The sequence below is a fragment of the Stylophora pistillata genome, chromosome 2 (assembly GCF_964205215.1).
Source record: "Stylophora pistillata chromosome 2, jaStyPist1.2, whole genome shotgun sequence".
Classification (NCBI taxonomy): Eukaryota; Metazoa; Cnidaria; class Anthozoa; order Scleractinia; family Pocilloporidae; genus Stylophora; species Stylophora pistillata.
The window spans coordinates 44,382,879-44,407,201 of record NC_142520.1 but is presented as its reverse complement, the minus strand read 5'-3'; the positions used below and the strand labels follow the sequence as shown (position 1 = coordinate 44,407,201).

The 24,323-nt window shown below is 36.4% G+C and overlaps 3 protein-coding genes across 3 annotated transcripts in view; 2 read left to right on the top strand and 1 right to left on the bottom strand.

The window, feature by feature from the left end:
- LOC148739741 (NAD-dependent protein deacetylase Sirt6-like) overlaps positions 1 to 24,323 on the top strand; it is a 170,772-nt gene that overhangs the window by 107,164 nt on the left and 39,285 nt on the right. The window lies entirely within an intron of this gene.
- Positions 1 to 24,323, bottom strand: part of LOC148739746 (uncharacterized) — a 47,698-nt gene that overhangs the window by 19,927 nt on the left and 3,448 nt on the right. Inside the window, exons 3-6 of the mRNA XM_088750055.1 lie at positions 3,429 to 3,500; positions 3,271 to 3,342; positions 2,477 to 2,548; positions 1,691 to 1,762 (exon numbers count right to left, since the gene is read on the bottom strand). Of these exons, the coding sequence (XP_088606181.1) occupies positions 1,691 to 1,762; positions 2,477 to 2,548; positions 3,271 to 3,342; positions 3,429 to 3,500 (288 nt within the window). The remainder of the gene's footprint in view (positions 1 to 1,690; positions 1,763 to 2,476; positions 2,549 to 3,270; positions 3,343 to 3,428; positions 3,501 to 24,323) is intronic.
- Positions 16,437 to 18,902, top strand: LOC148739747 (uncharacterized). The gene has a single exon (XM_088750049.1). The coding sequence runs from the start codon at positions 16,479 to 16,481 to the stop codon at positions 17,739 to 17,741; it is 1,263 nt and encodes a 420-aa protein (XP_088606175.1). The 5' UTR covers positions 16,437 to 16,478; the 3' UTR covers positions 17,742 to 18,902.

Genomic DNA, 24,323 nt, shown 5'->3' with positions numbered 1-24,323 from the left:
AGTTTGTCTTCTGATCAGGTTTTATGAAGCATAATTTGCTTGTATTATGGTTAGTGACATATGATCTGTGATTTCGAACTCTCACGCGGTGGACGGGTAAGGACGCAGGAAAGTTATGACGCATTATTTTGTCTTTGTGAGGAAGTTGTCCACAAGAGAATGAAGAGAATCGCTGGGTGTTCACAGCATTGCAAAGTCTCCGTAAAAGTACATCGAGTGCCTTGTATCGAGATTTCAAGAGATCTGGACCCTTGATCACAGCTTCATCGGGAATAAAAGTTCTGGCCAGCAAATCAGTATAAGTGCGTGCAAATTAGTATATTTTCGCGATTATGTTCATTGGTTCAAACAAGGGTTTTATTTAACTATTTTTGTCGGAAGGTACTGACATTGCTCACTCATCAGGGGGTTTTCAATTTTTAAAGAATATTCGTAACCATCGTTTATAAACTATACAAATTTGGCGAAGAGGTGTGGTGGTAGACCACGAATTTTCTTCTTGTCCTCATCCTCGTATGACATTCAAAAAGGTCTATTCATCGAAAATAAGCACCTTTCATGCGCTTTTCTTCGCACCATAAGTATGGCAGATTTCTGGAGAGGAATGCAAGACAGCTCTATTGAGAGCTTCGAAAAAGGGATCTCGTTTCTTAGTTTGCTCCTTGTTCCTTTAACTCACTTTGAACATTCAATGACAATATCCTCCCCAAAAGCTCTTTTTTATTACCCCGCGAGTTGAGGATCACAAGTGCTAAGAGCTGGTATCTTGGCATTTATACTACAAATTTGTAAAAATGGATAAATTAATGAGTACTGCACTGTACTTATGTTCGATTTATCGCACTGCGGAAATCAATGCTTTTGTATGGTTTGCTTGATTTTTTTCCATATTATACGCAGACGATACAGTTTTTGAGCAAGGAAACTCATCACGGAAAAACTTATTCAAGAAAACTAGAATGGCTCAACGAATCCGAAATTCTACTCCAGCAAGTTTTCTTTGATAAATTTCCTTCAAAAACTTTTTTTCGTATTGTATGGAGCGAGCCGGGGATCTAAGAGTGCAATTTCTTCAACTGATTGTTCCAAAGAAACCTACCAGAGATGACAGGAAGTGGTTTAAACTACATTGCGCTCGTCAACTAAGCTCAGGAAAAGTATAATGTATACTAGAAACCGCTGTTTTTATCTCATGTTCTAAATTGAGGGCCTAAAAACTCATGCTGTCCAAGAAGTCTGTCTTCTTGCCAGTTTTTTATATTGAGGCCTAACATAAGATGACGAGCAATATTCTGAATTAAAATAACATGGGAAACATTTAGGTTTTGAATTTTACGCACTGGAAACAACTAATCATGCATCCTTTCCATATGCCTTTCCTCCTTCGTTCTGTCACCCATGACTGTTGTCCCACAGAATGCTTGATACCACATACATACATACATACATACATACATCATAAATACAAACATTCATACATACATACATTCATACATTCATACATACACACATGCATACATACATACATACATAAACTTTATTTACCTCGAATTTAAGAGTAGCTGTAAGCTAATATCTTCGAGTGATTAAAAAGAAATAAAAGAAATAAGCTAAACGAAAGAATTTCTAGGTCGATCTAAAACAAATGTCCGACGATCATTAGGTCTTTGGTTTAAAATAACAAACTTACAGCCAGACCAGCTTGGTGTTGGCATTGAAAACTTCTTGTGGCAAGTCTTTAAACTGGTTTCCTTCCGAGAAACTGTCGAAAAATAGCGATAAATTCTCAATAGTCTGCTGCATCTGCACTAAAATGTCATAGTCTGCAACCTTTAAAAATGCCAGGGAGAGAACTGTACCCAGTTGTTCAAGAAGCAAATAACGCTATCCAAGGGATCAAACTCTATCCAACAGATAGTGGTCCGGGGCTTGATGATTAGAGGTAACAAATATTATGACTGGAGGTAACAAATATTATCTTCCTTTTGTCTTTCTTATTATCTTTATTTTTCCTTTTTCTATTGACATCCATCGGCAGCCGAATATAAAAATTCGGGATCAACAAGGTTTACTCAGAAAGACTTTAAATAATGAAACACAACACGGCTTATCACTCCCGAAGAGTATCACCTGAGCACATTTATCCGAGCGCAATTATATGCACAAACATTATGTATGCAGTCTTAACTTTATCCCAATTTTCTTTCATCAATTAAATTTGCTGCTCTTAGATCTCAGCTGTTAAGGACGCGCTTTATCTCAGCTGCTACAATTACTCGTCTGCTGTAAAGGTCACGGTTTAAACAATGTCGCGATTCAGTGTAGGAAACAAGGACTCACTAAAATCGTCCTTTTTCAATTTTCTCATACTGTTAATGGTTCCTATATTCCTTTCTAGTCCTTTTCCACTGCAAAACTTAATGCAGTGAAAATGGACTAAATTAAATAAGATCATTGTAAAACGATGGTAACTTACAGCAACTCCAGCTGAGTATTGTTGCGGAAAATGTCTTGTGGTAACGTCTTCAGCAGGTTTTTTCCTAATAGCCTAATGAGGAATCGTTAAAATACATACGTCAAGGCAAAAACCAAAAAATAATTAAAAATTAACTCACCCTGAAATATTTTGAAGGAACTGCAACCTCATACAGCAATATTCCTCAAATTCCACGATGATATCAGCCAGTAAGCTTGATGTTGTAAGAGCAATTTTTTTTTTTTTTTTCATTTCAAGAGAGATCGTGGAGCAGTTAAATTTAGGAATGAAAATCTTCAATAACTGTTTGCCATGAACGCTATAATATCCTCATTATCATGATGGTGGGTTACGAGGAAAATAAGGGTTATACCGCGCTATTGTTCCTTCCTTAGTTCTGGGTGGTCGTGCTCATGTGAATATTTTGCAAGAAATATTTCAGCAAACATTTAATATTCTGATGTTTTTATTAAAAGTTTTTCTTTTACTTTTGAGGGTTTTTTCACCCACGGAAATAAAAATTAAAAAAAAAAAAGCATTTCGCATTGAAGCCCGTGTACTGTAGCTCTGCTCCTGAGAACAGTGCCCGGTGATCGTAACAGTTATATTCTTTTTTGTGGGTATAAGGAGAGAAACATTATGACGTGAAGGTTTGGATGTAAAAATTTTACATTATAAAGAACAGCTGTCATACGCATGGATCTTTTAGCAAGATTGCTATTCGTTCTTCTTATAAGGCGTAATTATAATAAGAAAAAAGCATCATTTTGTGACCCAGACAAGTTGAAACTTACAGGGCCTTCAGCTTTGTGTTGGCACTGAAAATGTCTTGTGGCAAGTCCTGTAGCTGGTTGTTTTCCAATATCCTGTAAAATTGTCACAAGCTGGTTATATATGTATAAAGGAGATACTTTTATCTATCATTATATTAAGGAAGAGAGTCTCAGCTTACAGTGCCTCCAGGTGGGTGTTGTTTCTGAAAATGTCTTGTGGCAAGTCAGTCAGCTCGTTGTCACTCAAGTCCCTGATAATAATTTATGCGAAATACGTGAATATGGGTTAATACAAACTAATTCAAAACTCCATATCAATATATTACTCCAACTTGTGCTAAAGAGTAGCGAAACGGTTAGCGAGCTGGGTGATAGTATTATTAAGTACTTCTTTCCACCCAGAAGTATTAATGGGTAATGGTGACCCATCAAGGATATTTTGAAAACATGCTAGGGGGTAAATCTTGCATTGATGGATTAGCATTACATCCAGAAGGGGGTTTTAATATAAGTAGTATAGGACTTGGGGCTCTCAGACCAAAACACCAAAAATGGTAAAAAATCAAGCTTTACCAAAGCAATTTATATCATTCTTCAACCGACTCGCAGCGATTCATTTTCGGTAGGCTGAGGACGACTTGATTTTCACCCTCTATAAAACCAAAAATAGTGAAAAATGAAGCTCTATCAAACTGTTTTGTATTACCATCAACCCTCATTATTCACAAGTTTGGTAAAAATACACTTAAAGAAAACTCACGTTAACAAAATATGGAATGTAATAAAGAAATTCATGATGCTTTAATAAAAGCGGAAACATATTGCTGTCCTTTCTGTGATAAAGTTATCCGGAAAAATAATAAGCCCATTGAAGAAAAATGTTGTGTGAATCAAAGTATTCGTTTAGATAATGGTTTCTTCGTTTGTATTAATTGTGGACAAGTTCATAGCCAATATTTCAAAGATCCTACCAAATTCATTGATTTCTATAAAAATTGGTTCAAATTTAGCAGAAAATCAGTCTATAACAGAAAATACTGTGTAAAAAATAACATTTATGATATTTGTGATAAAACCCACATTCAAATAAATAAAAACCACATAGACAAAATTATAAAAGTATTTGATCTCATTGAACAAGTTCAATCACAAATAAACAGTTCAAGAAAAAGAATGATATCATTAAAGTTTATCATTGGTAAACTAATTCATATGATGAATTTAACACCAAATGAAATAAAAACTTTAAAATCAAAAAAGACTATTAAACAATGTGAACAGTATTGGGCTCAAATATTAAATCTCATCGGAGACGAAATCGTTTCAATCCTCAATCAACAAATTTCGAATCATAACTCAATAATAATTTATCTGCATCAGGGGCTAGATCAGTAACTACACCATCGATGTAGCTCATCATTTGTCGTAATGAATCGATGTCAAATTCACCACTTCTCAAGGTATTTTTGATACTTATTAACAAATGTTGATAACTTTGGTAAGCATAGGTGCAATTCTGAATATTTAAATCTAGGTTTTTATGAGCCATAAATCCTTGGATAAGAACAGAGATTGTTGATATTGCAACTATTGAAATACCTCCTGTCGCTACAGCAGAAGCAATACTTCCTGTTGCAAATATGACAGATAGAGAGTTACCAATTAGTTTGATTTTCTTGAATCTTTTCATTAACTTTTTATAAGCCCAACATTTACGATGGTAAACCTTATGATAAGTTTTTAACTCTACAATTTGGTCTTCAGTCAGTTTGCTTGATATGTGATTCCAATTGAATATTTCCTTTTTCTTCACAGTCATATAAATATTAGATATATTAATCTTGTTTTGCTAACATGATGTAACTGTTGTTTGTTCCATCGAAAAGTGTATTACTATTATCAGCCTGTATTTTTAGTGATGTATTTGCTTGGAAATATAACATTACTGTGTTGGCTATTGTCACCCAAGAACCTTTAGTCACCCAAGAACCTTTGTCACCCAAGAACCTTTAGAACCGCCTCCCGGTTAGCTCAATGGATAGAGCGCTGGACTGTTGTGCGGGAGGTCGAGGGTTCGAGCCCCGGCCGGACCAACACTCAGGGTCTTAAAATAATTGAGAAGAATTTGCTACCTTTCTATAACATCAAGAAATGGTTAGATATTCTAGTCTTCTCGGATAGGGACGAATAAATGGAGGTCCCGTCTCCTGCAGGGTTGGGGTAGGAGACGTTAATTTCCCACACACGAGATTACTGTGTGATGGATGTCCTCCCCCTGGGGTGGGATGGGTGGGATATAGGGCGCACTTAATTTGGAGCCTCGCTCTGTTGTGCGACCCTCACCACACTCTGGCGAAAGTGATTAAATAAAGCTTAGTGTTTTGGAGTTGAATATTAATATCACCGCTAGTAGTCATGAATGGTTTATCTAGAATGAACTTGAGATGTGACAAATGTGCACTTTTCACACCATCGATGAATGTGACAAGATACAAACCAGCATTATTGACAATTAGTTTTGAAGTATCGCTTGAATTCACTGTGAAATCAGCATTACTGCTTTGAGACACGTTGGTGCTATGATCTGATGTTCCATTCACATAAAAATATACTCTCGAATTATTATCATGTGATAGTTTGCCTCTATACCAATTTTTTCTTGTTGCATTTGTTAATGCTGTTTTACTTGCTTTAGTGTCAATGTTTGTTTGCAAAGATGTTTGAACATTGTCAACATATGTCTTGGTCGCTGGGTTCCTAGCCGTTGTTGGTTCTTTATTCAAAACTGCTTCTGGATAAATGTACAGTTTGCTATCGAACAACGCATACCACCTATCATAAACTTCAACTGGTATGTCGTTATGATATCCCTCCGAACCATAGATTACAACCCATATATCTAATTTTTGGTCATATGCCTGGCCTTGTTTAAATTTAACTACAATATCCCACATCAAATAATTTGGTGTTGTATTGCTCCATTTAGTCATATGAACAAGGCTTTTAATATGATTTGAAAATCGATTTGATCGTTGTCTTGTAATTGTCTCAACAGAACTTGCAGCAGCCAGAGTTACTGAATTATATTCAATTTTACTGGATTCCCACCATATTTCACAAACAACTGTGTATTCCGATTTTGCTGCACTGTACATATTGACTCCAAATCTGCTTGAATAATAACCTTTTGATGAATCGAGTTTTAGTTCAAATGGTTTTACCTTTTTATTGAAGTGATGAAAGTCTTTGTTAATCATTAATTTCCCAGTGATATCGTCTTCATCACTAAATTCGTTGCCTATAACACCATTCATGATATAACCCAGATCATTATTTAACTTGTTACTAATACTATGAGATAATTGGTCGTTCACAGATGTGTCTACATATGTTTTATTACAAAGATCACTTCCAGTTGTTGGTGATGCTGAATTAATTGCTTTATTGTTTCCAAGGTTAAGATTACCAGTCATAGATTGAGAACCATTTCTTAACATAACAGCATTTGAATCTGGCTTTTTTATTATATTTGTGTTAAATGTTGTTGTATCAAGCTTTGCACTCAACCCATTCGCCACAACACTCACATCAGGCTTTTTATTGAGTTCAGTGTTGAACTTATTTAAATTAATAACACTGGTTCCATTAGCTGGTTGATCTGAAATGCCTGTTATTTGTCTGTTGAAACCACTAACACTTGTGAAATTTAAAGCTTTTTCAATATTACCACCTTTGGTTTTATCAAGATAATTACTTAAATCAACACTTCCAATATCATGTTTCTTGGCTAATTCAGTGTCAACATACGTTTTATTACATAAATCAGTTCCAGTTGTGGGTGCTGCTGAATTAATTACTCGTTTATTTCCAACGTTAAGGTTACCAGTCATTGCTTGAGAACCATTTAATAGCATGACAGTAGACGAATCAGATTTTTTCACTATCTCATTGTTGAATGTTGTAGTGTCTAACTTTTTATTAAGTTCAGATGTGACATAATATTGATTCACAGCTGATGAAGTTTGAGATGGTGTATTACTTAGACCATTTATTTGTCTGTCGAAACCACTAACACTTGTGAAATTTAGAGCCTTTTCAATATTACCACCTTTGGTTTTATCAAGATAATTACTTAAATCAACACTTCCAATATCATGTTTCTTGGCTAATTCAGTGTCAACATACGTTTTATTACATAAATCAGTTCCAGTTGTGGGTGCTGCTGAATTAATTACTCGTTTATTTCCAACGTTAAGGTTACCAGTCATTGCTTGAGAACCATTTAATAGCATGACAGTAGACGAATCAGATTTTTTCACTATCTCATTGTTGAATGTTGTAGTGTCTAACTTTTTATTAAGTTCCGATGTGACATAATATTGATTCACAGCTGATGAAGTTTGAGATGGTGTATTGCTTAGACCATTTATTTGCCTGTCAGTACCACTAACACTTGTGAAATTCAAAGCTTTTTCAATATTACCACCTTTGGTTTTATCAAGATAATTACTTAAATCAACGCTTCCAATATCATGTTTCTTGGCTAATTCAGTGTCAACGTACAATTTATTACATAGATCAGTTCTAGCTGTTGGTGCTGCTGAATTAATTACTTTTTTATTTCCAACGTTAAGGTTACCAGTCATTGCTTGAGAACCATCTAAAAGTAATACATCAGTTTTATTAGCTTTATTTACAACAACAGAATTGAGTTTTTGTAAATTGACTACATCTGTGTTATTTGTTGGATCAGCCACATTAATAATCTTGTTGTTTTGCATATCAAGATTACCTGACATGGGTCGTGTTCCATCAGTATGAAGATGATCGTCGGTATAAGCTTTTGTACAAGCATCTTGATTATCGGTTGGATTTTTCAAGTTCTTAAGTTGTTTGTTTTCCATGTCATAATCACCAGAAGCAGTCAATTTAAACCCTACACCTGGTAATCCTCGTTGACCTCTTGAAGTACCACTACCAGATGATTTATAATTTAATAATCCATTTGAATAACTCATTATATATAATGCAGTAAATGGTTTGAACCCGGGGGTAACATGTGAAGGTGTATTCTGATCGTCCGGGTGAGTGTAGTCCTGAGAAGGACTGTTGTCGGTGGCAGTGACTGACGTTTCGACAACCTGTGCGGAAGTCATCATCAGAGTCAAGTGAGTGATTGTTGTCAGTAGAATGTTCTTATTCCAGTTCGTGTGAAATGATCGGTTGGTTTTGCCGTGATGTTATTGGCTGTAAGACTCAAGTGACGTAAGTCGTTCGTGATTGGTCTGTTTCGGTCTGTCGGTAAAGCTAGGTTGTTCTTTTTCGGTCGTTTGTGATGTTTATGTCGTGAATGAGTCGTTTGTATGGGGCGGGTAGTTGTTGACATCTGTTTAGGGGAGTCTGTTCTAAGTTAGTAAACCAGCTTTCCAGAGTCAGTCGTTGAAAATAGTCAGTGCTGTAGGTTAGGCATTGCGCAGAGTCCCAGTCAATGTTGTGGTTGGTAAGTCGATGGTGTTCAGCAATGTGATTGCTGACATCACCTTTCCTCGTCGCCCGTCTGTGTTCAGTCAGTCTTGTTGTGAGGTTTCTGCCAGTCTCACCGATGTAGGAGGCTTGGCAGTCGGAACAATTGATCTTATAAATCGTTCCCTGTCTGTTCCGCGGTTCGTCTTTGTCTTTAACGTTGGTTAGTAACTGACGTAGTGTGGTGATGGGTCTGTGCGCGACGCGGATATTGAAGGGTAGTAAGATGCGCGAGATGTTTTCAGACATACCTTTTATGTACGGTATGGTTGCTGTAGTCGTAGGGGTTGCGGTGTCGTTTGTTTCGGTAGTGGTAGTGGGTCGGTGAGTGTTTCGTCGGATGAAGTTGTTGTTGTAGTTGTTCTTCGTAAAAACACGGTGAAGGTATTTGTTCTCGTCGGATAAGCTGTCTGTCGAGTCACATACTAGTTGTGCGCGTCGTGTTAGAGTTCTGATAGTTGTGGCTTTGTGTGATGTAGGGTTGTAGGATGACTCGTCTAGTAATCTGTCGGTGTGTGTCGGTTTCCTGTAAACTGTCGTTCGTAATGAGTTGTCGTTGTGGCTTACCAGGCAGTCTAGAAAAGGAAGTTTGCCATTTTCTTCGACTTCTCTGGTAAACTGTATGTCAGTGTTTTGTTCGTTAAGGTGGTTGTGGAATGCGTCAATTTCGTCGTGTCGAACGGCGGTGAATGTGTCGTCAACGTAACGTAACCAAAGCGGTATCGTTTGTCGGCAAGTCGAAAGGGCGCGTTCCTCGATGTTCTGCATCACAATTTCTGCTATAACAACAGAAACTGGAGACCCCATGGCAGTGCCGTGTAACTGTTTGTAGTGTTTACCGTTGTACTGAAAGTAAGTAGACGTTAGGCAAATGTTTAGCAAGTCCATGATGTCGTCTGTCGGTAGCGGTAGTGGTTCGGTAGATTTTCGGATTGCAGTTTCAGTGCATTGTAATGCTAATTGAAGTGGAATACTTGTGAACAGTGATTTCACATCAAATGACACTAGTTTGTAGTCGTCAGGTATCTGAACAGTCTTGGTAGCGTTAATGAAGTCTTCAGTGGATTGTAGTTTATGTCTGGATTTGTCGGTTAGCGGTTGTAGTATTGTCGTCAGGTACTTGGATAGTTGGTATGTGGGAGAGCCACAGAAAGAAACAATAGGTCGCATCGGGAAACCAGGTTTGTGTAGTTTCGGCAAACCGTAGAGTTTCGGTGGCTGTGGTACCGAGCACCTCAGTCGATAGTACCGTTGGTTGTCAAAGGCGTTCGTTTTCTTGAGTGTCAGTAGTTTACTGTTGAGTTTACGTTGAAGGGCAGGAGTTGGGTCACGTTTGAGTTCTTCGTAGGTTCGTTTGTCGTTAACTAGTGCGTCCATTTTGTCGTGATAGTCAGTTTTGTCCATAACAACAGTAACTCGTCCTTTGTCGGCTGGTAGGATAACTATGTTCTCGTCGTTTCTCAGTCGTTTCAGTGCGCGTTGTTCGTCTTTAGTCAAGTTGCTGTCATGTAGTGACGTTGATTGTATAGTGGAGGCAATTCTGCTTCTGATGTTATCCTTGGTCGGCTCAGATAGTTCTCGTTGCCGAGACAGGGCCGCCTCAACACTAGATACAATAGCCTCAGTCGGTATGCGTTTAGGTGTTACTGAGTGTTTTAGTCCGTATGATAGTACCCGAGTTTCAGTCTTGTCTAAGGAACGAGAAGAAATGTTACTTACCCAGTTGTCGTCCGGTTTGCTTCGTCTCTCTTCTTTGTCTCGTAGCAGTCGTGTCAATTTTTGTTGATGTCCAGTGCGGGCGCGTTCAGTCGTCTTGTTGGCTCGTTTGTCGGCAATTGTCGTAACGGTGTCAAGTAGGTCAGTTGGTATCAGTTGTTTCAGTTGCTCGTGTAGTTGTCGTAATTTGTTTCTGTGGTGTTTGAGTCTTCTGTGGCAATCATTTATCCGCGCTTTGACCAGTCGTCTGCAGGTGGCTTTGACGATCTGGATGGCCTCCTGTGTGTTCAACGGGGGCTTAAGTTTGAGCCCGGCCGGAACAAGGCCGTGATCTTTACAGCGGTGATTGAACCAGAGTTGTTGTCGTATTCGCCTGACAGTGCTTGCGTAGGTGATGTAGTCATTCGCAAGTCTTTCGCTCTGTCGTCCAAGTGAACGTAATGCAGTAAATGGTTTGAACCCGGGGGTAACATGTGAAGGTGTATTCTGATCGTCCGGGTGAGTGTAGTCCTGAGAAGGACTGTTGTCGGTGGCAGTGACTGACGTTTCGACAACCTGTGCGGAAGTCATCATCAGAGTCAAGTGAGTGATTGTTGTCAGTAGAATGTTCTTATTCCAGTTCGTGTGAAATGATCGGTTGGTTTTGCCGTGATGTTATTGGCTGTAAGACTCAAGTGACGTAAGTCGTTCGTGATTGGTCTGTTTCGGTCTGTCGGTAAAGCTAGGTTGTTCTTTTTCGGTCGTTTGTGATGTTTATGTCGTGAATGAGTCGTTTGTATGGGGCGGGTAGTTGTTGACATCTGTTTAGGGGAGTCTGTTCTAAGTTAGTAAACCAGCTTTCCAGAGTCAGTCGTTGAAAATAGTCAGTGCTGTAGGTTAGGCATTGCGCAGAGTCCCAGTCAATGTTGTGGTTGGTAAGTCGATGGTGTTCAGCAATGTGATTGCTGACATCACCTTTCCTCGTCGCCCGTCTGTGTTCAGTCAGTCTTGTTGTGAGGTTTCTGCCAGTCTCACCGATGTAGGAGGCTTGGCAGTCGGAACAATTGATCTTATAAATCGTTCCCTGTCTGTTCCGCGGTTCGTCTTTGTCTTTAACGTTGGTTAGTAACTGACGTAGTGTGGTGATGGGTCTGTGGGCGACGCGGATATTGAAGGGTAGTAAGATGCGCGAGATGTTTTCAGACATACCTTTTATGTACGGTATGGTTGCTGTAGTCGTAGGGGTTGCGGTGTCGTTTGTTTCGGTAGTGGTAGTGGGTCGGTGAGTGTTTCGTCGGATGAAGTTGTTGTTGTAGTTGTTCTTCGTAAAAACACGGTGAAGGTATTTGTTCTCGTCGGATAAGCTGTCTGTCGAGTCACATACTAGTTGTGCGCGTCGTGTTAGAGTTCTGATAGTTGTGGCTTTGTGTGATGTAGGGTTGTAGGATGACTCGTCTAGTAATCTGTCGGTGTGTGTCGGTTTCCTGTAAACTGTCGTTCGTAATGAGTTGTCGTTGTGGCTTACCAGGCAGTCTAGAAAAGGAAGTTTGCCATTTTCTTCGACTTCTCTGGTAAACTGTATGTCAGTGTTTTGTTCGTTAAGGTGGTTGTGGAATGCGTCAATTTCGTCGTGTCGAACGGCGGTGAATGTGTCGTCAACGTAACGTAACCAAAGCGGTATCGTTTGTCGGCAAGTCGAAAGGGCGCGTTCCTCGATGTTCTGCATCACAATTTCTGCTATAACAACAGAAACTGGAGACCCCATGGCAGTGCCGTGTAACTGTTTGTAGTGTTTACCGTTGTACTGAACAACGGTACAACGTTGTACAGTACAACGGTAAACACTACAAACAGTTACACGGCACTGCCATGGGGTCTCCAGTTTCTGTTGTTATAGCAGAAATTGTGATGCAGAACATCGAGGAACGCGCCCTTTCGACTTGCCGACAAACGATACCGCTTTGGTTACGTTACGTTGACGACACATTCACCGCCGTTCGACACGACGAAATTGACGCATTCCACAACCACCTTAACGAACAAAACACTGACATACAGTTTACCAGAGAAGTCGAAGAAAATGGCAAACTTCCTTTTCTAGACTGCCTGGTAAGCCACAACGACAACTCATTACGAACGACAGTTTACAGGAAACCGACACACACCGACAGATTACTAGACGAGTCATCCTACAACCCTACATCACACAAAGCCACAACTATCAGAACTCTAACACGACGCGCACAACTAGTATGTGACTCGACAGACAGCTTATCCGACGAGAACAAATACCTTCACCGTGTTTTTACGAAGAACAACTACAACAACAACTTCATCCGACGAAACACTCACCGACCCACTACCACTACCGAAACAAACGACACCGCAACCCCTACGACTACAGCAACCATACCGTACATAAAAGGTATGTCTGAAAACATCTCGCGCATCTTACTACCCTTCAATATCCGCGTCGCCCACAGACCCATCACCACACTACGTCAGTTACTAACCAACGTTAAAGACAAAGACGAACCGCGGAACAGACAGGGAACGATTTATAAGATCAATTGTTCCGACTGCCAAGCCTCCTACATCGGTGAGACTGGCAGAAACCTCACAACAAGACTGACTGAACACAGACGGGCGACGAGGAAAGGTGATGTCAGCAATCACATTGCTGAACACCATCGACTTACCAACCACAACATTGACTGGGACTCTGCGCAATGCCTAACCTACAGCACTGACTATTTTCAACGACTGACTCTGGAAAGCTGGTTTACTAACTTAGAACAGACTCCCCTAAACAGATGTCAACAACTACCCGCCCCATACAAACGACTCATTCACGACATAAACATCACAAACGACCGAAAAAGAACAACCTAGCTTTACCGACAGACCGAAACAGACCAATCACGAACGACTTACGTCACTTGAGTCTTACAGCCAATAACATCACGGCAAAACCAACCGATCATTTCACACGAACTGGAATAAGAACATTCTACTGACAACAATCACTCACTTGACTCTGATGATGACTTCCGCACAGGTTGTCGAAACGTCAGTCACTGCCACCGACAACAGTCCTTCTCAGGACTACACTCACCCGGACGATCAGAATACACCTTCTCATTATATATATTTATTACATTATACTTTTTCATCAAAGTTCTTTGAAGTAAATTTTTTCATCTTATCAAGATATACGAATGAATAAGGCTCTTGTGTTGCTTTTTGATAACTATCTTTTGGAATTCCAGTTTCTCTACATATCATATTTCTTTCATTTTTGCTTGGAAAATCATAAATACAAAAATGACTGCAGTTCAGTCTTATATCCTTTGGTGTCTTATAGAAACTCTGACTTAAGTAAATAACTGAACAGTTCTTATGTCTTCCTCTGATGAAATATTCAATCAGTGGATTTTGTTTCTTTTCACACACAAAGTCATCAAATATAACAATTTTCTGTGATTCATTATCCATTTCAGTGACAGGAATAATTTCATCATTGCTTACTTCAAGAATTGGGTAACCCACCTCTTCTGAAATAGGCTCAAATGTTTGCATCATATGTTGATATTTTGTTTGTTCAAGGTTTTTAGCATAAAGATATATTTTATCGAAATACAAAAGTCTATAGATCATATCAAGAAGCAAATTAGTTTTACCAGAACCACTTGGACCACAAATAAGCATTCGAAAACATCTATCTGGCATTAATTTATGTGCCTGCTTGAAATTAACATTATTGTTATCTTCAACATTGTAATTAGGTATTCTCATTATAATATATACTTATATTATATATGAGTCTTAAAAAATGGCAAAAGTTAGCGAAAAGTAAAACTAATCTTGGAAACCAAATCAATAGAGTTCATGATGCTATTAAGAAAACTAACATCAACCAACAAACAAACCAGACATTATTTAAACAAATGTTTGAACCAGTGACTGGTAAATTAGATGAAGTTATTGAAAGTATTTTGAATACACCTCCAATTAGAAAAAAATCAAAGAAAAAAGGTAAAACTCCACACATTGATTATTACGCGGAAGTGGATCCGTTTGAAGATATGGATGTAGAGGGTCTTTTAGATGATGATCGTGGATATGAACCATATGATGAAAAACAAATTCCAATATCACCACCACCTTATGCTTATAAGGAACCACCAGCAGTGGTGCGAAAAGTTAAGCCTTATGATGGTGATCAATCATTCGGTGAAATGTTGGATTCATTTGAAGAACCACCAGAGTATGACTATGAAGAAGACATTGATTATGGCCTACAAGATTCAGATACCGCAAACATGATTTTAGATGATCTCAATGTAATTAATTATGATGATCTTGATAAAAGTTTATCAGAAATACCTAGTGAAAGAGGTAAAAGAACAAAATTAACCCGAATCATTAAATACGCTGAATCTCGAAGGAATCAGTTAAAAGGATATAAAAGTGATGTTACCAAAAGATATAATAAAGGTGAAATAAATGATACAGAAAAGCAATTAGAAAATAGAAAAATTGATATAAGACGTTCTGTGTTAAACAAATATATCTCAGATAATAAGAAAAAGTTAAAGACTATTCAAGGTTCAGGTGTTCATTTTTACAATAATCCCAAACAGCTTGTGAAACAACTCGAACTCATCATTGGTGAAATGATAGCCGGCAATAATAGTATTAAAATGAGAAACACAGGTCAGGCCATTCTTGATACTCTCTTGAAGACATCAATCATAAACAAGAAACAATACACAAAAATGTTCAATAATTATTTCAAAATATAATGTAACCATATCATATAATGGAGAGAGAAATTGTTTTGACAAGTTATAACAATAAATCTGGAAAAAACAAACCATCAGATTTTACAACTCGTTTTGTTCAACCTATAACTCTTGACAAAAATCGTCAGTATGTTATTGGTCTTAACAGAATTATAAACATGAGTTTCACATGGTTCAATGTCAACAGTTCACTCAATAACCAGAAGCTTAAATATAGTAAAGATAACGGTACATCTTTCACTGAAATCGAACTACCAGCTGGTGTTATGGAGTTATGAAGATTTCGACAATTACATTAAATCTCTAACAAAAGACAATAACACTTATCCCATAACATTAGAATTTGATAAAACAATTTTTAGAGTTGAAATAACACTGGCTAATAATTATCAACTTGATCTTCGAGAGAGTAACTTTAATGAACTTATTGGATTCAATAAAGCATTACTTACATCAGGAACCCATGTTGGTGCAAAAGTTCCCAATTTATCACAAGATACTGATCTTCTAAACATTCATTGTGATCTTATTAATGAAAGCATGGTTGATGGCCAAGAAACAGACATAATCTACAGCTTCAGTACAAGTGTAATCCAACCATCATATAGTTTCACTCTTGAACCACAGAGAGTCACTTTTAGTCCAGTAAACAAAAGCAGAATATCAACCATTCGTATTTATATCACTGATGGAAAACGAAGAATTATTGATTTGAATGGACAAGACACAGCTTTTTCACTATTGTTAAAACCACTCAATTAATATAACTAATTAATATAATGAGATTGATTGAGTACAAAAAAATTTATCATCCAAAATTGGGTCGTTTTGTCTATAAACACAAGGGTGCTGGTATCATTATCGATAATCTATTTAAACCAATAAAAGCCATATTCAAATCAGTTGTTAAACCATTTGCTAAAAAAACTCTTGATGCAGGTGTTTCACATGCTGGAGAACGTCTTGGAAAAGCTGTTTCTCAAAAATCTGGTGATTATATAATGAAAAAATTACATTCAATACGAAACACAAAACCAACAGAACCAAAACAAGAGAGTTCTGTTACAAAACCAAAACCAAAACAAGAGAGTTCTGTTACAAAACCAAAACCAAAACAAAAAGAATCAACAGCCATGATTCTAAATCGACTGATAAGTGGTGATGGAATAAGACGTAAAAAATAAAATAATCTAACATATAAATATAATGTTTAGAACAAGTAAATATCTACAACGAAACGAATTAACTCGAATACAACTTGATAATGTTATTAGCAGCCCAGCTAATAATAATGCGCAATCTAAAGCTGATTACAAATTCACCGTCAACGATCGAAGTAGTTTTTTCGATTGGTATAATGCTTACTTTGAGGTCCAGTTTCAAGTTCAAAAGCTAGCTGATGGTGCTGCTTTCGGAGTAGATCGAGTGTCAGTAATCAACGGTGCTCATTCACTTATTCAACATATGACTATTAAAAGTGGAGGTAAAATCGTTTACGATACGGATAATCTTCATAAAGTAGTCAACTTGAAAAATTTGATTGAATACAGTGATGATTTCTCAAGAAGCGTTGCCAAAAACAGTCTGTGGTACCTTGATACAGATTACAGAATTGCTAATGCAAATCAAAACGGTGGATTTGAAGCTCGACGATTGTTAACAACTGGAAACAATGATGTAAACGTAATCATTCCTCTCAACCGTTATTCATTTTTCGAAGAGCTTGAAGATCGTATGTTACCACCAATGCAATTACAGTTTACTTTAACTTTGTTAAGTGACGCAAATCTCATCCAAAAACTGGCTGCTGTTGGTGATGGTCGTGTGGTTATTGATCGATTTTATTTATGGGTTCCACGACTGATTCCAAAAGATAGTCTTTATGAACAGTTTCTATCAAACTATATGAAAGTTAATAAGTGGACTTATAATCAAGAAATGTTCCAACAATCAGCTGGTACTAGATCATCAGGCTTTTTTCAAATCAGTCCATCCATCGATAATGTAAAACATGTATTTGTCTATTTACAGAGAAATAAAGACAATAATGATGAATTGAATCCATATGAATATGACACTTTCAACATTAACGCTGATCGTGGAAATGGTTCTTACCTTACAACTTGTCGTTTAGAATATGGCAATGGTGTATTTTATCCTGAAGTGGAATACGATAGCGAATCCAAAGTAAGAATATTCAATGATTTGATGAGTTATGCAATGCGTAAGAACGATTATAATTCAGGTACACAACTCAATCTAAGCAATTTCAATTCTCTTTTTGGAGTCATTTATTTCGATCTCACTTTTCAAACTGAAAAGGTTACAAGAGATCCCAAACAGCTTGTTTTCAGATACAAACTGAATGCACAAGCAGCTGCTGATAGTGTTTTTACAGTTAATGCTGTTGTACTCTATGAACAAGAAGTTATAATAAACAAAGTTGGAAATGAACTGTTGATTGTCTAAGACTACAATTGAATAGACTCCCCAGCTAAACGACCTGACACCATTAATTAAATATGTTTTATAATATGAATTGTATAACATATAATTATAATGGTACAGTTATTTGAAATCGATGTAAAACTATCACCAAATCAAAAAAAGAATTTAGGTAAAGCATATCATAACAAACAGTCAATAACATTGAGATTATCCTCAAACTCATTAAGTGGAAATGATAGACTCTTAGTTCCAAAAACAGTTATGAACAGATTACAAAAAAGTAAACAAATGAAAAAAGGTATGGATATAAAATTATCAAAAACAAACATTAGAAACCAAATTGGAGGCAGCCTTTTAACATCAATACTCGCTATGGGAAAAAGTCTTTTGCCAACCATTGGAAAAACATTAGGTCTTTCTGCTTTGGCTGGATTGGCTTCAGAAGGTGCTTCTCAAGTTGTTAAATCAATTTCTGGATCAGGTTTTCTCATACCACAGAATAAAATAGATCAACTCATTAAATACAAACATTTAGTAAGTGAAAAACAGAAAAAGGACATTCTCAATGCTTTACAAAGTGGACAAGGTGTTTATGTCATACCAACAGAGGCTCAACAAGGAGGAGCTATTGGGACTATCCTTGCTTCAATTGGTATTCCATTGGCTATTGACTTTGTTAAGAATTTATTTTCTGGTGGATCAGCTCCTAGATTAGGCCCACCACCTCCATTTATTGGTAATTGGCCAAATGGTAGAACTTATGGCAGAGGTGAAAAAAAAAAAACCAAATTCCATACAATAATCCCTTTAACAAACTTTGATCTACTTGAATGGTGCAAATATCTGAAAATTCCAATCAACAATGTTCTAAGCAGAGATGAAAAGGTTCCTCACAATCACAAACAAGCACTTTTCATTTACAATCTCGAACCATCTTACATGTCAGGATCACATTGGGTAACAACTTTTGTTAAGGATAATGTCATCAATTACTTCGATTCATTTGGAATGCCACCGTTTCAAGAAATGGTTAATCATGCTAAAAAGAAGGATATCACTTTATTACATCAAAACAATCAAATTCAAAACATTAAAACATCAACTTGTGGATACTTTTGTTTGTATTTCTTAAATGAGATGAACAAAGGTAAATCATATTTCGATCTTCTACAAGTGTTTGATATACATGGCACTATGAAAAATGAAAGATTCATCGCAAAGTATTTTAATTTAATATAAGTTATTTATATATGAAGTCTTATTGTGTAAAACAGAAAAAAGTTACTGAATGTGTCCCAGGAAGTGAAAGATATGAACCAACAAAAAATGGTAGAATGATGTTGAAATGTATTTGTTCAGACTGTGGTAAAACTAAAACAAAGTTTGTGGGTGGATCATTGTTTGATGTAGGAAACAGTCATTCAATTGGTGAAATGGTTTTCAAAGGATTGGCCAACAGTGGTGCTTATCTTGCCCGAAAAGGTGCTGCAAAAACTATCAAATCAGATTATGCCAAGAGTAAAATCAAACAAACAGCCAACAAATATCTCGATCAAGCTCTTGACAGTTTCACCAATGATCTGAGTAAAAAGATAAGTGGAGGAAACATTGATTATTCACGATGGTTTCCAATGGAAATGTATTCACCACAAGGTGTTCATGATCCAACTAATCCACTTTACCAAGGAGGCGCTGTTGATATTCATAAACTCATCGGTAAATTACCTAAACCAAAAAGTGGTTGGACTCTTCCAGGTCATAAATACACAGGACCTTATAACGATCTTAACAAACAAGTCAAATATAATCCCACAACCGGTGAAATATTAGAAATATATGATAAACCCACTGGAAAGACTGATGCAATTGCTATGCAGCATGATGTTGATTACAGTGTTTGTAAAGGTGATAAAAAATGCAAAAATATAGCTGATCGTAAAATGGTTAAAGCATTAGACGCAGTACCATGGAATGAGCGTCAATGGGGTCATTGGCTAGCTAGAAATGTCATCAATACAAAACAGAAATTAGGTCTTGGTGTGAGACAAAAAAACGTGAAAAGCCGTGGAGTGAAATAAATTGGCAAGTCAAATTAGCAAATGAATTACACAAACCCATCAAACGTAAATTCACTCGGCGGCGTATAATTGTAAACCACATCGATGAAATATGGACAGCAGATTTGGTTGAAATGCAGAAATTCAGTAAATGGAACAAAGGCTATCGATATCTTCTCATGGTTATTGATGTATTCAGTAAATACGGTTGGATTGAACCTTTGAAAGACAAGAAGGGTGAATCAATCACTGCAGCGTTTAAAAGAATATTCAAAGAAGGAAGAAAACCAAAGTTCCTATGGACTGACAAGGGCAAAGAATTTTATAATAAACATGTTGAAGAATTGTTGGATAAAAATAGTGTTAAATTGTATTCAACCGAAAATGAAGAGAAATCGTCTGTTGCCGAACGATGGAATAGAACGATTAAAAACAAGATGTGGAAACAGTTTACTATCCAAGGCAATACTCAATATCTCGACATTTTACCGAAAATTCTAAGTCAGTACAATAACACCAAACATAAATCAATAAAAATGACACCAACAGAAGCGTCTAATAAAAAGAACGAAGGAATAGTTTATTTTAATCTCTATGGTGATGACAATATCTTAACATCATCAAAACAACGTATACCAAAATATGAAATCGGTGATAAGGTTCGAATATCAAAGTATAAAAGACAAGTATTCGATAAAGGCTACACTCCAAATTGGACAGAAGAGATATTTATTATCGACAAGATACAGTACACGAATCCAATCACTTATCGATTGCGAGATTTGAACAACAAAGAAATCAAAGGAAGCTTCTATGAACCTGAATTATTGAAAGCCAAACAAGAAATATTTCGAATCGATAAAGTAATAAAGAGAGATTATAAAAATAAACGAGCTTTGGTTAAATGGAAGGGATATAATAATGATTTCAACAGTTGGGTTTCTTTCAAGGATTTACAAGCTATCTAGGTTGCGTGCAATTTTCAGACATTTTTTCAACAGTCAAGTCTGGTTACTATGGTTGCAAGTCTGGTTTTCCAATCCACACATCGTGTACACAATTGTGTAATTTTACAATGAAAAAGTCGTTACAAATCCATCTATTGTTGTATTGTTCACGAATGGCTTAGTACAACACAAACAATATCACATGATGGCTTTGATTCATGACCTTGATTGAACTTGGTTAAATATATATAAGGTGTTCAAGTGGAAATTTTAGCAAAATTTGAGTTAAGATGCCTTATACTATCAAGCAGGTTGATCAGCGTTACGAAAACGCTTGCAACAATATCAAAGATTGCAGAGATATACTATAACACACTTAAAGAGTCATGTTGAGTTAAATGTTGAAACTTTTTATCATTGTCTTCCAAACATGAACTTGGAAGAGGTAGAGACAGAACTTGAAACAATTGAGGAGGTTGTGCGACAATGCCGAGTAGCCCTCAAGAATGAAAATTCCCGGCGTTCATTACGTAAAAAGATTATAGAGATGACTGATAAGAATACCATGAAAATGAAACGCAAGCAGGAATTCGTTTTGAAGACTCGTGCGAAACGGTTGCAGCAAGCTTCTTCATACGCCATACAAGCTCCACAAGCTCCACAAGCTCCACAAGCTCCACCACAAGCTCCACAAGCTTCATTAGATTCAGAAGATTCATCAGATTCACAACCTTCATTAAATTCACAAGAAATACATTGGACAGAACTAGATTGATATAAAGTCATCGACTACATAAGGAATATATATGGTAACTAGTGTAAAATAGTACCAGGGTTGGGTGAGTTACAAGACAATGCTTATAAACGATCTAAATGAAATTTTCAGATGACGTCATTTCGTCAGTTAACTTTCACGTTCCAGTTTTTTATCTATAGCATTATTCTTCCAAGATGTATGATTGAACTGTAATATGTGCTGCCAGAAGCTCAAAACTCAAGAAACATTGGAGACCCACAAGAGAATCATACATCGGATTGAAATTTAAGATAATTATGTTTCAAAACGTGGTAATCAATAAAATCAATTATTTGGTTGAAATCATTGCTTACAATGTAATTATCTTTGTCCTCAACTCTCTTTCTGAATTGTACCTGTTCAGGTCTCATTTCAATCTTTTTACCCGGTCTCTTTAATTCACAATAAATGACCTTTTCATTATGAATAATGACGATAAGATCAGTGATTCCTTTATGATACACCTTTTGCATCTTTTTATTACGACTTAGAAACTCCCCGAAAGTATTAACAATGAGAACATGTCGGTTATTCTCATAATGTTTAAAAACAGACATCATAAGATCGTATTCAGACATTATACTATATCATTATACTAAATTGTAATGCCCGTATGCGTAACTATTGATACCATCCTTGAGAATATATCGTTTATCATCAAAGCAACTTAATGATACTTTATTTAATTCATAACTACAGATTTCATGTTCGTTACTACGGATGGTTTTCATCTTGTGATGCATTTGTTTTGAATTGAATAAAACATCTTTGTAATTTTCATGTTTGATGTCTTTTTTAATCACGTTCTTCTTAACACCTTTCGCTGTACGACTGCCTTGATTATTATTCTTAATGTAACTATACATCTTCGATCTCAGACCAATAAATTCAACTACTGGAACTCCGGCAGCTTCATCTTTCATTTTACCAATCACTTTCTTGTTCTTTTTGTAAAAGTATGGAGAGTTTTCAGGATAATCACTGTTATCAAACATATGTCTATCCTTCTGGAAGTCTTTGTATACATCGTCCGCTTCAATTTCATAAGTCAGTGAATCAGTGTGTGTAAATAATAACTTTGCTTTATTTCCATATTTTTGTTTGATGTAAACATAATGGAAATTATACATCAAAGTCTTTGAAAGATCAAGAATACACATACCAATATAAGCTGGTCTGTTTAAAGTTAATGTTTCTTTGATTTTGTGTACAGCAACCAGATTCTCATTGAATATTTTACTTGACACAAATGTTGGTCTAGATGCTAATTTCAACAACTTATTCTTGTCAGTGATGAGTCTTACATCAACACGCTTTCTAAGATTTTCCATCGTCTTTCCAAATACAGAATTATTCATTAATTTGAAAAAGTCTTTCTCGAAAACATTCTTAGCTTGAGTTCTCTTTTGTGTATTAAAGTCGATGTATTGTTTTAACCAGGGTGACTGATTAAATTCAAGCGCTCTATGGATAGTTTTTAATTTCATTCCAAGATCGAGATATAACTGAAGATTTCGGTAATGCAGAACGTATTTCTCTTTGTTTGACAATGTTGGAATCAATTTTGATACAAGACCTGTTGATATGTTAAATTTCTCGGCGATTTGTTTACTGTATGGTGACAACATGTCTGGCGTGACTTTAATCTTTTCTGGTGCTAATGGATAATCATTATGCAAATCATGTAACTCTTTTGGGTATTCAAGATCAACTTCTAGTATCAATCCCTTTTTACTATTTTCTTTATATGAATCAAGGTTGAGTTTATCAATCTTCTTCCATTTGAATCCACCAGTCGGAAGGTATTGTGACATAGCCCAACCATACAGATTATTTGCGTCAAGGTACATAATATACTTTGATGGTTCATTTTCATTGTAATCGTTCATGTATTGGTTGTTTGCTTTTCCATATAGATTCGCAATATAACTTGTACCACCTCTCATTCCTTTTTCAATAAACTGAAACATATCAATATCAGTCATTAATTCAAGTTTTATATTAGTCATTTTCAACATAACGTCCCAAGATAGCCCAGGGATTGTGAAATAGTGACAAGGGTCGAGTTTATAATATTGTTGACAAGTTTGTCTGAAGTTTTCAAACACATCAGCCAACAACAATATGTCAGATTTGAGGTATAAATCATGATAATCACCCATTGTTTTTAACTTGAATTTTTTCCATACATTCTGAGCATGTTTGTAATCATCATCTGAGATATGTTCATTATTCAGTATGCTGTAAAATTCGTCTTTTATTGGTAATTCTGTCTCATCGAATTTATCAAAGCTATCCATGTAATCATAAGGGTAAACACCTTTTCTAGTCATGAGCTCGAATTTGGTTTTCTTAAATTGTTCTGAGGTATATTTGAAAGCTTCTTTAGGCAGATTGTTGACTAGTTTATCAAGACTAGAACTCATGAACTGAAAACTGTCGATGAAAGTGAGATTATTTCCAAGCATGAAAGCCATATACTTTTCCATGTTATTTGGAATTACGTTAATGTTCATTTCACATTCTTCTCCTTTCTTGTTTGTATATCTGTTGTTCTTAACAATCTCTCCAATTTCTTGCATAATGAAATGTGAATCGTAACCTCTCAGATTATGAAATATCACAGGTATTTTATCACTGATCCGAAAATTCAAATTACAGTCTTGATGAGCTGAGCCTCTGAATTTTCCAGTGATGTGACAATGATCTCTCACTCTAATATCTTCATTGGTATACTTCTGTTCACAAATATGGCATGTATCAGCGTTTTGAAATTTTTTTTCATCTTCTTCAGTCATTTTAA

Bases quoted from the DNA above. Each gene is read 5' to 3' on its own strand.
- LOC148739747 (XM_088750049.1), top strand. From the start codon at position 16,479: ATGTTTAGAACAAGTAAATATCTACAACGAAACGAATTAACTCGAATA.